This window comes from Melanerpes formicivorus, unplaced genomic scaffold (assembly GCF_026170545.1).
Source record: "Melanerpes formicivorus ecotype bairdi unplaced genomic scaffold, bMelFor1.0.p_v2 SCAF_108, whole genome shotgun sequence".
NCBI lineage: Eukaryota > Metazoa > Chordata > Aves > Piciformes > Picidae > Melanerpes > Melanerpes formicivorus.
Genome location: NW_027142460.1, coordinates 840,518 through 852,952, shown reverse-complemented (window position 1 = coordinate 852,952; position 12,435 = coordinate 840,518). Strand labels below are relative to the sequence as shown.

General features: G+C 58.1%; 1 protein-coding gene across 4 annotated transcripts in view; it reads right to left on the bottom strand.

Annotated features, from left to right (window-relative positions):
• CD82 (CD82 molecule) overlaps positions 1 to 12,435 on the bottom strand; it is a 70,604-nt gene that overhangs the window by 8,391 nt on the left and 49,778 nt on the right. For 3 of the 4 annotated variants that reach the window (XM_068166844.1, XM_068166843.1, XM_068166846.1), the window contains one exon: positions 4,061 to 4,171. The exons of the other annotated variant lie outside the window; for it this stretch is intronic. In XM_068166844.1, the coding sequence (XP_068022945.1) occupies positions 4,061 to 4,171 (111 nt within the window). The remainder of the gene's footprint in view (positions 1 to 4,060; positions 4,172 to 12,435) is intronic. 4 annotated transcript variants of the gene reach the window in all.

Here is a 12,435-nt window from a genome sequence, read left to right as displayed (position 1 = left end):
ACGAAGCAGGAGCTCCTCATGCTCTGGTTCCCAAGGGCGAGGGAGCACCAGGTCTGCACTGCGGCCCCCGGGGAGCCACCACACGATGGCGCCCAGAGGCCAGCCAGCCTCAGCGAGCTGCCGGGCAGCTGCCTGCAGAGGGCAGGAGCAAAACCTGCCAGCCCCAGGAGCAGCCCTGCACTGCCAGGGGAGAAAGCTGCAGCTGCTGGAGGGGAAAGTCCAGCAACGGCTGAGAGCTTCGGGAGGGGCTGGAAGGTGTCCAGAGCAGGGCCAGGAGGAGGAGCAGAGGGCTGGAGCTGCTCTGCTCTGGAGACAGCCTGAGAGAGTTGGGGTTGTGCAGGCTGGAGAGGAGAAGGCTCCCAGGAGACCTTCTGGTGGCCTTCCAGGATCTGCAGGGGGCTCCAAGAAAGCTGGGGAGGGACTTGTGAGGGTGTCAGGGAGGGATAGGGGTCTGGGACACCTCTGAGGGGGGCAGGAATCAGGCCTGGGACAGGGAGCCAGCAATGGGCACTGGCAGCCCAGAAGCTCAGCTCAGCTGCCCTTGGCCTTCTGGGCTGCCAGTGCCCATTGCCAGAGGTGGAGGGAGAGGATCCAGAGGTGGAAGCCTCCTGCCTGGAGGTTTTGAAGGCCAGACTGGATGTGGCTGTGAGCAACCTGCTGTGGTGTGAGGTGTCCCTGCCCATGGCAGGGGGGTTGGGGCTGGCTGAGCCTTGAGCTCCCTTGCAGCCCTGCCAGCTCTGTGACTGTGTGCTCCTCTCCTGAGCATGGAAGCCTGTGTTCACCCAGTGGCATGCCAGCAGGGAGGGCAATCAAAGCTCTGGGGGAGCTCTAGGGGAAATCCTTCCTCTGCTTGACAGGAAATGGAATTTTCCACCCCAGCCTAACAGCCAGGAGAGTGGAGCTGCAAAGAGCTTCGGCCCCCATGCTGGGATGAGCACCTGGTCTCCAAACAAGCCTTGAGGATCCAGCTCCTGGAAGGAGCTGCCCCTGCTGCACAGAGCTTTGGACTTTAACTCCCAGACAGGGTCTAGTCAACAGCCCTTAAAGGTTAACTTGGGCAGAGGGAGAGGAGTTGGACACTGAGCACTTGACTTTCACTGGACTTCTTCACCTAACACTTGGCTTCACCTCTGCAAAATCTCTTTCTTCTCTTCCTACATCCAGAAAGGGCTCAAGGAGGATCCTTTCTCCACAGCAGACTCAGGCTTCCCTTGGCTCCATTAGCAAAGAGATGCAACTCCAGTGAGAGATCTTCCCAGTGGGGTCCTGGGCTGCATTCAGAGAAGTGTGTGCAGCAGAGCCAGGGAGGTTCTCCTCCCCCTCTGCTCTGCCCTGGGGAGACCTCACCTGGAATATTGCATCCAGCTCTGGGCTCCCCAGCTCAGGAGGGACAGGGATCTGCTGGAGAGAGTCCAAGGGAGGCTCCAAGGATGCTGAAGGGACTGCAGCACTGCCTGGGGAGGAGAGGCTGAGAGCCCTGGGGCTGTTCAGTCTGCAGAGGAGAAGGCTGAGAGGGATCTGATCAATGTCTATCAATAGCTGAGGGCTGGGGGTCAGGAGGGAGGGCACAGGGACAGGCTCTGCTCAGCTGCACCCTGGGATAGGACAAGGGGCAGTGGATATAAACTGCAGCACAGGAGGTTCCAGCTCAGCATGAGGAGGAACTTCAGCCCTGTGAGGGTCCCAGAGCCCTGGAGCAGGCTGCCCAGAGAGGTTGTGGAGTCTCCTTCTCTGGAGCCTTCCCAGCCCTGTCTGGATGTGTTCCTGTGTGCCCTGTGCTGCAGTCTCTGCTCCTGCTCTGGCAGGGGCTTGGAGTGGAAGATCTCCAGAGGTCCCTTCCATCCTGTGATCATCAATCATCCTCCTTCTAAGGAGGAGAACTCCTGCAGGTCAGTGTTTGGAGGACTGAAGACCAACCTGAAGAAAAAGGCTCTGCCTTGTACTTGGTGCACCCCAGTCCTGTGCTGGGCCTGTAGTGAACCTCAACAGCCAGCTCTCCAGCTGGTGGTTTGGCAGGCAGCAGCCAGCATGAGCCCAGCAGGCCTCAGCAGTGACCTCCTTGCTCAAGTGCTGCCCCTGATGCTAAAAACAGCAACTATGAGCAGCTGGAGGGCTCCCAACCACCCTCACACTCACAGAAGAGCACCCCAAGAAGCCAGCAACATGCACCAAGGAGTAAGGCAAGCAGTCACTCACCCTGCCTGGCAGGAAGCTTCTCTGGAGGCCCTGCAGACACAGAGCAGTGTTGGGGGCCACCTGCTAGGTTAGGGCAGCAACAGGGGGTGCTGGTTGATGAGAAGCTCACCATGACCTGGCAGTGACCAGCAGGCAGCTGTGTGCTGGGATGCACCCAGGGGAGGGTGGCCAGAGGGCAGGAGAGGAGATTCTGCCCTTAGACTCTGCTCTGCTGGGAATCCACCTCCCATCCTGCCTCCAGTTCTGGTGTCCCCAGCATAAGGACACAGAGCTGCTAGATGAGTCCAGAGGAGGCCACAAAGAGATCCAAGGGCTGCAGCACCTCTGCTGTGAGGCCAGGCTGAGGGAGCTGGGGCTGTGCAGCCTGGAGAAGAGAAGGCTCCAGGGGGACCTCAGAGCTGCCTGCCAGGACCTAAAGGGGTCCTACAGGAAGGCTGCAGAGAGACTCTCCCTGAGGGTGTCTAGAGCCAGGCCAAGGGGGAATGGTTTGAAGGTGAGGCAGAGCAGGGTTAGAGTGGAGCTGAGGAGGGTGGTGAGACTCTGGCACAGGCTGCCCAGAGTGGTTGTGGATGGCTTCTCCCTGGGGGTGTTGAAGGTCAGACTGGATGAGGCTCAACCAAACCCTGTTGAGAGCCATCACTGCCAGGGTGGAGCAGATGAGCCCTGAGGGCCCTTCCAAGCCATCCCATGATACTAGCCAGTGCCAACAGACACTGTGGGCAGGGCTGGCTCATGGCTTTGCCTAGCCAGAGCAAGCAAGGCACTTCTGTAGCCTGCAGAGACCAAACTTGACTCTGCACATCCACCAGATCAAACTGCATCTTGCAGCAGCTCCTTTCTCTGCCCTCAGCCCAGCCCCAAAGGCCACTGGCTGGGCTGGCAAACACCAAGCTGCCCCTGGGGAGGTTTAGACTGGACATGGGAAAAACACTGCTCAGGGCAAGAGTGGTCAGGGATTGGAAAGTGCTGCCCAGGGAGGTGGTGGAGACCCCAAGCCTGGCTGTGTTTGAAGGTGGTTTGGCTGTGGGGCTTGGGGCTATGGTTTGGGGTGAGCCTTGTAGGGTCTGGCTTGGAGTGGGTGATCCTGAGGGTCATAGAATCAATAAGGTTGGAAAAGACTTCAGAGCTCATCAAGTCCAATCTGTCACCCAGCACCACCTGATCAACTCAACCATGGCTCCAAGTGCCTCATCCAAGCCTTTTTTGAACACCTCCAGGGATGGGGACTCCACCACCTCCCTGGGCAGCACATCCCAATGGCCAATCTCTCTTGCTGGGAAGAACTTTCTCCTCACCCCCAGCCTGAACCTCCCCTGGCACAGCTTGAGACTGTGTCCTCTTGTTCTGGTGCTGGCTGCCTGGGAGAAGAGACCAACCCCCACCTGGCTACAACCTCCCTTCAGGGAGTTGGAGAGAGCAAGAAGGTCTCCCCTGAGCCTCCTCTTCTCCAGGCTAAGCAACCCCAGCTCCCTCAGCCTCTCCTCACAGGGCTGTGCTCCAGACCCCTCCCCAGCTTTGTTGCCCTTCTCTGGACACCTTCCAGCAGCTCAACCTCCTTCCTAACCTGAGGGGCCCAGAACTGGACATAGGACTCAAGGTGTGGCCTGAGCAGTGCTGAGCACAGGGCACAATGACCTCCCTGCTCCTGCTGGCCACACTGTTCCTGATGCAGGCCAGGATGCCCTTGGCCTTCTTGGCTGCCTGGGCACACTGCTGGCTCATGTTCAGCCTACCATCAACCAGCACCCCCAGGTCCCTCTCTGCCTGGCTGCTCTCAGCCACTCTGCCCCCAGCCTGCAGTGCTGCCTGGGGTCCTTTCCCAGCTGCATGTTGCTGTGGCTGTGTGCTGCCCCCTGGCACTCACCTGCTTCTGCACATAGTCCCACACCTCCTGCAAGTCCTTCTTCTGCCCCTCGGCCTCGGGGTCGTAATCCTCGATCAGGTCCTGCACGATGCTTGCCAGCTCGTCCTTCAGCTGCCAAGGCAACAAGGCAGCAGCCTCAGGGTACTGAGTTCTCTGGGGCTCTTCAGAGACAGGGTGGGGAGACACTGCAAGGAGTTGCCTAAGGAGGCTGGGGGTGCCCCTGCCCTGGCGGTGCTCAAGGCCAGGCTGGGCTGGTGGGAGGGAGGGTCCCTGCCCGTGGTTGCTTGGATCTGGGATTTGGAACTGGATGATCTTGGAGGTCCCTGCCAACCCAAACCATTCTGTGATTTTCTCTGGGGCTTAGGCATTCAGCTTTGGTCACTCAATGAAAAGTTCAGGTGACATCAACAGCCCCAGCCTTGCAGGGAAGGCAAGGCAGCAGCTCTGCCCTGCAAAGCTACAGCCAGAGCACCACTCTGTCCCAGGAAGCCCTTGCCCAGGAGCAGGGAATGGCTACAAACCTGCTGAGGAAGAAGGGAACAGAGCTGAGAACACTTACCCTGGCACAGGCTGGACTCTGCTGCCTGCCCCAGAGGGGACAGAGGTGTGAGCTGCAGGACAAGGCTGTCTCAAGGACTCACAAATACCTCCAGCCTTGCACTGCAAGTGAGGCTGGTGCAGGACCTCAGCTCACCTCCACCCTGAGGGAGGGGAGGAGTCCCTCTGCTCCTGTACCCAGCTGGGTTTCTGACACACAGCTGGGGAAAACCTTCCATTTCTCACTCATCTGCCTGCCTCAAAGTCCTACAGCCGCTGCTCATGAGCTGCAGCACTTCCTCTCTTCATCCAACCAACCTCCTGGTCAGCAGGCTGGTCAGGAGGCCCTTCAGCCCCAGTGCTTAGCCAGAGAGATTTACACCACCCTTTGGGCTGACTCCCTCACCTCCATCCTTCCACCCTCCCCCTCTGAAGCCCTTCTCAGCCAGGAGAAGGCCTGAGGACAGCTGTTCTTGCTGAGCACAGCCCCAGCTCACAAGAGCTTGGGGGGAAGTGTCATTAGACTGCTTGAGAGATGGGAGAGAGCTTCATCAGCCTCAGCACTAGGATGCTCCCAGCCCACATCTGTGCTGGAAGCAACATTCTCCTTTCCTTCTGCAAGCCCAGGGACACCCAGCTGTGCCTGATGTGAGAGAGAAGCTTCTCCTCAGCAGCAGCAGCAGCTTCTTCCAAGGAAAGCTGCAGCTCAGCCCCCTGGGCTCAGCAATGTCAGGCCAGACAGAAGGGAGCTCCATGATCTTTATTCTCACACTGCCCTGCTCTTCCCCTTTTAATTACTCTGCTTCCCCTGTTCCTTCCCTGGGAATCAAGGCAACCTGACCTGCTTCTCACTAATGAGATTGGCCTTGGCTGCTGCCATAAGCCTTATCAGTTACTGAACCCCTGAGTTCCCACCCTCTCCCCTCCCACATGCTGCTGCTCCACAGGCAGAGAGAGACCTGGGTTGGCTGTCCTGCCTGGGGCCCCCTTGGGCCCTTGGCTGTTTGGCCAGATGAAGCCTGGTGACACTTCTGCAAACCCCCAGCAGTGACTTTGCTCTCCAGCCCAGGACCCCACCACAAGGACAGGCAGAGCCTGAACCAGATGTCCCTTGTGGCCAGCAGGGCCAGGGAGGGGATTCTGCCCCTCTGCTCTGCTCTGCTCTGCTGAGACCCCACCTGCAGTGCTGGGGCCAGCTCTGGAGTCCTCAGCACAGCACAGCCAGGGCTGGAGTGAGGCCAGAGGAAGCCACAGCAATGCTGGGAGGCCAGGCTAGGAGAGTTGGGGTTGTTCAGCCTGGAGAAGAGAAGGCTGCAGGGAGACCTCCTGGTGGCCTTGCAGTGCTTGGAGAGGCTGAGCAGAAAGCTGGAGACAGACTTTTGAGCAGGGCCTGGTATGAGAAGACCAGGGGTGGTGGTTTGAACTAAAAGAGGGAGATTCAGACTGGGGGGAAGGAAGGAATCTTTCACAATAAGGGTGGTGGGAGCCTGGCCCAGGCTGCCCAGAGATGTGGTAGGAGCTCCATCCCTGGCAGCACTGCATGTCAGGCTGTTTGTGACTCTGAGCAACCTGCCCCAGCTGCAGATGTCCCTGCTGCCTGCAGGGATGTGGCACTAGATGGCCTTGGAAGGTCCCTTCCCACCCAAAGCATCCTGTGATTCCCTTGTCCCCAGGCACAGCTGCAGGGGGAAGCTCTATCTCTGCTCTTCCTCTCCTCCTACACAAGAGCAAAGTCCTTCAAACAGCTCTGGTGCCAAAAAGGTCAACAAAAGCTGAGGTGTTCTTGGGTGCTTCAGAAAGCACCTGGAGAAAGGAGGAATAGCAAACAAATGATAGCAGCACAGCTCTGCAGAGCACACACAAGCAGCTTGTCCATGGCCTACAAGCAGCAGAGCAGCCCAAAGGAGGCTGCAGCTGAGCACCCTGCTGCACCTGGCAGAGGAAGACAAGCCAGGAAGGCACAGCCAGCAGCAGGCTGTCAGCCTCCTCACCACCCTCACACCCATTTGAGGCCTTTCAGGACCTGGTGGAGCCCAGCTGCTCTCCAGGAAATGGCCACCCTCACCCTCTGGGCTCCTGCTGCTCCCCAGCCTGAGCCAGCCCGGCATCAGGAGACACAGAGCCATTCAAAGCCAGAAAGCAAAGCCATGGACCACTGCCAGCAAAAGCAGCAGGACTTTGTCTTCCTTCACATGAGCTGGGGACAGCTGAACACCAGACACAAGAGTTCTTTGATTCCAGTCTTGAGCACTGGAGGCTTCTACCAGTCATCTATCCTAGAATCAGAATGCTCCAGGCTGGAAGGGACCTCCAGAGCTCAGCCAGCCCAACCTCCCCACAGCCAGCAGGGACATCCCCAGCCACATCAGGCTGCCCAGGCCCTCATCCAGCCTCACCTTGAATATCTCCAGGGAAGGAGCTTCAACCACCTCCCTGGGCAGCCTGTGCCAGTGTTCCACCACCCTCATGGTGAAGAACTTCTCCCTCACATCCAATCTGAATCTGCTCTGCTCTTGTTTGAAGCCATTGCCCCTGCTCCTGTCCCTGCAGGCCTTTGCAAACAGTCTCTCTGCAGCCTTCTTGCAGCCCCCTTCAGGTCCTGGCAGGCTGCTCTTAGGGCTGCCCAGAGCCTTCTCCTCTCCAGGCTGAACACCCCCAGCTCCCTCAGCCTCTCCTCACAGCAGAGCTGCTCCAACCCCCTGAGCATTCCCATGGCCTCCTCTGGAGCCTCTCCATCAGCTCCAGGTCCTTCCTGTGCTGAGGGCTCCAGCCCTGCACCCAGCACTGCAGGTGAGGTCTCCCCAGAGCAGAGCAGAGTGGCAGAATCTCCTCTCTGGCTCTCTGGCAATGCTGCTTTGGCTGCAGCCCAGGCTGCCCTTGGCCTTCTGTGCTGCAAGCTCACACTGCCTGCTCCTGGCCAGCTTCTCATCCCTCAGCACCCCCAAGTCCTTCTCCTCAGGACTGCTTTCTATCCCCTCCTCCACCAGCCTGCACTGACAGTGAGCATTGCTCCAGCCCAGGTGCAGAACCCTCACTTGCACTATCCTGCTCCCCTCTCTGAGCTTCCAACTAGGAGCTTCCCCCAGCGTTTATTAGCATCCAGCCTACACATGAAACCAGGAAGAGGCTCTCATCAGAGCCAGCAGTGTGCCCAGGGGGCCAAGAAGGCCAAGGGCATCCTGGCCTGCATCAGGAAGAGTGTGGCCAGCAGGAGCAGGGAGGTCATTGTGCCCTGTGCTCAGCACTGCTTAGGCCACACCTTGAGTCCTGTGTCCAGTTCTGGGCCTCTCAGTTCAAGAAGGACATTGAGAGACTTGAAGGTGTCCAGAGAAGGGCAACAAGGCTGGGGAGGGGTCTGGAGCACAGCCCTGTGAGGAGAGGCTGAGGGAGCTGGGGTTGCTTAGCCTGGAGAAGAGGAGGCTCAGGGGAGACCTCATTGCTCTCTACAACTTCCTGAAGGGAGGCTGTAGCCAGGTGGGGGTTGGTCTCTTCTCCCAGGCAGCCAGCAGCAGAACAAGAGGACACAGTCTCAAGCTGTGCCAGGGGAGGTTTAGGCTGGAGGTGAGGAGAAAGTTCTTCACTGAGAGAGTCATTGGTCATTGGGATGTGCTGCCCAGGGAGGTGGTGGAGTCCCCATCCCTGGAGGTGTTCCAGAGGGGATTGGATGTGGCACTTGGTGCCATGGTCTGGTCATGAGGTCTGTGGTGACAGGTTGGACTTGATGATCTCTGAGGTCTCTTCCAACCTTGGTGATCCAGTGAGACTGTGACCACCCCAGGCACTTCAGATCCTGGAACCAACTCCCCAGTGCCTGGCCTCAGGCAAATGGCTGCAGGCCTCCTGCAGGTCTGTTTGCTGCAAACAGCAGCTAGCAAGCAGGACAACTCATAGTTTCATAGTTTCATTCAGGGTTGGAAGGGACCACAAGGATCATCCAGTTCCAACCCCCCTGCCATGGGCAGGGACACCCCACACTAGACCAGGCTGGACAGAGCCTCATCCAGCCTGGCCTTAAACACCTCCAGGGACAGGGCCCCAACCACCTCCCTGCACAACCCATTCCAGGGCTTCACCACTCTCATGGGCAAGAACTTCCTCCTCACATCTAGCCTCAATCTCCCCACCTCCAGCTTCATTCCATTCCCCCTAGTCCTATCACTACCTGAGATCCTGAGCAGTCCCTCCCCAGCCTTCCTGTAGCCCCCTTCAGATCCTGGAAGGCCACAAGGAGGTCACCTGGGAGCCTTCTCTTCTCCAGACTGAACAGCCCCAACTCCTTCAGTCTGTCCTCACAGCAGAGCAGCTCCAGCCCTCTGCTCCTCCTCCTGGCCCTTCTCTGGACACCTTCCAGCACCTCCAGATCCCTCTTGTCATAGGGGCTCCAGAACTGGAGGCAGGACTCCAGGTGGGGTCTCCCCAGAGCTGAGCAGAGGGGGAGAATCACCTCCCTTGCCCTGCTGGCCACACTTCTCCTGCTGCAGCCCAGGCTCTGATTGGCTTTGCGGGCTGCAAGTGCACACTGAGAGCTCCTGGTGAGCTTTTTGTCCACCAGCACCCCCAAGGCTCTCTCCTCAGGGCTGCTTTCCAGCCAGTCCCTGCCCAGCCTGGATTTGTGCCTGGGATTGCCTCGACCCAGATGCAGGACCCTGCCCTTGGTCTTGTTGAACCTCCTGAGGTTGGCTTGTGCCCACCTCTGCAGCCTGTCCAGGTCCCTCTGGATGGATCCCTTCCCTCCAGCTGTCTGCTGCCCCACACAGCTTGGTGTCATCAGCAAACCTGCTGAGGGTGCACTCAGTGCCACTGTCCATGGCACTGACAAAGATGTTGAATAAGACAGGTCCCAGGACTGATCCCTGAGGGACTCTGCTTGTCCCTGGCCTCCACTGGGACATGGAGCCATTGACAGCCACTCTTTGGGTGCAGCCACCAAGCCAGTTCTGTATCCATCTGGTGGTCACCCATCACACCCATGTGTCACCAGTTTGGAGACCAGGATGTGGTGTGGGACAGTGTCGAAGGCTTTGCTCAGGCCCAGGGAAACGACATCAGTTGCTCTCCTCTCAGCTATTGATGTTGTCACCTGCTCAGAGAAGGCCATCAGGTTGGTCAGGCAGGATTTGCCCTTGGCAAAGCCATGCTGACTGTTCCAAATCACCTCTTCACTATTCTTCTGAGCCAGCAGTGCCTCCAGGAGGATCTGCTCCATGATCTTTCCAGGCACAGAGGTGAGACTGCCTGGCCTGGAGTTTCCTGGTTCCTCCTTCTTACCCTTTTTGAAGAAGTGTCCCTAGAACACTTCCCCTTGCTCAAGGCATTTAGAGGCAAGCTGCAGAAAACTATGTGGGCTAGGTCCAGACAGACCTTTACCCTTCACAGAATCACAGAATGGTTGGAAGGGACCTCTGGAGATCTTTGAGTCCAACCTCCCTGCCAAGGCAGGGTCACACAGGAACACATCCAGGTGGGTTTGGAGTATCCCCAGAGATGGAGACTCCACCACCTCTCTGGGCAGCCCACTCCAGTGCTCCAGCACCTTGAGGTTCCTCTGTGGAAGTTCCTATGTTCCAGTTTGTGGCTGTTCCTCCTTGTCCTGGCACTGGGCACCAATGAAGGAAGCCTGGTGCCATCCTCCTGACACCCACCCTCGAAGTATTGATGATATAGAATAGAATAAACCTTTATTAGAATAGAATAAACCAAACCAGGTTGGAAGAGACCTTCAAGATCATGGTGTCCAACCCATCAACCAATCCAACCCACCCAAACAGCTAACCCATGGCACCAAGCACCCTATCAAGTCTCCTCCTGAACACCTCCAGGGATGGTGACTCCACCACCTCCCTGGGCAGCCTGTGCCAATCCCTGACCACTCCTGCAGTGAAGAACTTGCTCCTAATCTCCAAGCTAACCCTACCCTGCCACAATTTCAAGCCATTTCCTCTTATTCTATAACCTGATACTAGGGAGAAGAAACCAACCCTCACCTGGCTCCAGCCAGAGGACAGGGTTACCTAGAACTGAGACCAGAAACCTGCAGACCAAGAGAGGAGGCAGCAGGAGCTGCAGGGTTATGCCTTGCTCCCCTCCCTCTTTAGCTGTCAAACAGCTGGAAAGCTGCCTAGGCACTGCCTCACCCAGAGAACCCACAGCCAGGCTGCACTGAACTTCAGTAGCTCAAAGGTTATTCTCTTCACACCACCAAGTGCATTGGGCTTGCCCTGGGAAGCTGCATTCCTGACCAAGAGATCCACTTCACAACATTAAACCACTTGGCTGTGAGCTCAAACTGTAGTGCAGGAACTGCCAGACACTTGGGTTTGCTCTGAGGGTAAAGAGGAGACCTTTAAGGAGACCTAAGGAGAGCTTTACAGACAGACAGGGGACTGAGAGGCTGGAAGAAGACAACACAGGGAAGGTGGTCAGCCAGAAAAGCAACCACTCAGGCTGGGGATGCCTTGAGGCAGCTGATGGCAGCTCCATGCCCACATAACAGTCTGCAGCAGGATCAAGAGGAGCTGTGGCCAAAAGCTTCCCAGCAATTTCCCACTACCCAAAAGATCATAGGATCATAGTATGATAGTGTCAGTCAGGGTGGGAAGGGACCACAAGGATCAGCCAGTTCCAACCCCCCTGCCATGGGCAGGGACACCCCACACTAGATCAGCCTGGCCACAGCCTCAGCCAGCCTGGCCTTAAACACCTCCAGGGACAGGGCCCCAACCACCTCCCTGCACAACCCATTCCAGGGCTTCACCACTCTCATGGGGAAGAACTTCCTCCTCCCCTCCAGCCTCAATCTCCCCACCTCCAGCTTCATTCCATTCCCCCTAGTCCTATCACTGCCTGAGATCCTGAGCAGTCCCTCCCCAGCCTTCCTGGAGCCCCCTTCAGATCCTGGAAGGCCACAAGGAGGTCACCTGGGAGCCTTCTCTTCTCCAGCCTGAACAGCCCCAACTCCTTCAGTCTGTCCTCACAGGAGAGGTGCTCCAGCCCTCTGCTCATCCTCCTGGCCCTGCTCTGGACACCTTCCAGCACCTCCAGATCCCTCTTGTCATAGGGGCTCCAGAACTGGAGGCAGGACTCCAGGTGGGGTCTCCCCAGAGCTGAGCAGAGGGGGAGAATCACCTCCCTTGCCCTGCTGGCCACACTTCTCCTGCTGCAGCCCAGGATCTGGTTGGCTTTGTGGGCTGCAAGTGCACACTGAGAGCTCCTGGTGAGCTTCTCCTCCCCCAGCACCCCCAAGTCTCTCTCCTCAGGGCTGCTTTCCAGCCAGTCCCTGCCCAGCCTGCATTTGTGCCTGGGATTGCCTCCACCCAGCTGCAGGACCCTGCCCTTGCTCTTGTTGAACCTCCTGAGGTTGGCTTGTGCCCACCTCTGCAGCCTGTCCAGGTCCCTCCGGATGGATCCCTTCCCTCCAGCTGTCTGCTGCCCCACACAGCTTGGTGTCATCAGCAAACCTGCTGAGGGTGCACTCAGTGCCACTGTCCATGGCACCCACAGAGATGTTGAACAAGCCTGGTCCCAGGACTGATCCCTGAGGGACTCTGCTTGTCCCTGGCCTCCCCTGGGACATGGACCCATGGACAGCCACTCTTTGGCCATCCATCTGGTGGTCACCCATCACACCCATGTGTCACCAGCTTGACGTCTGCATAGCAAAGAGAGCTTCAGAAGCCTTGGGAAAGCAGCACTGCTGAGGTGGGCACCACAGCAGCAAAGTGCCCAGCTGGGCTTGGGGCAGAGCAAAGCAGAAGGCAGCGGTGCCTGCCCATGGTGGAGTGCAGGCTGGAAGAGCGGGTTTGCAGCTCCCCCCTGCTCCCCCCGGGCCAGAGCAGGGA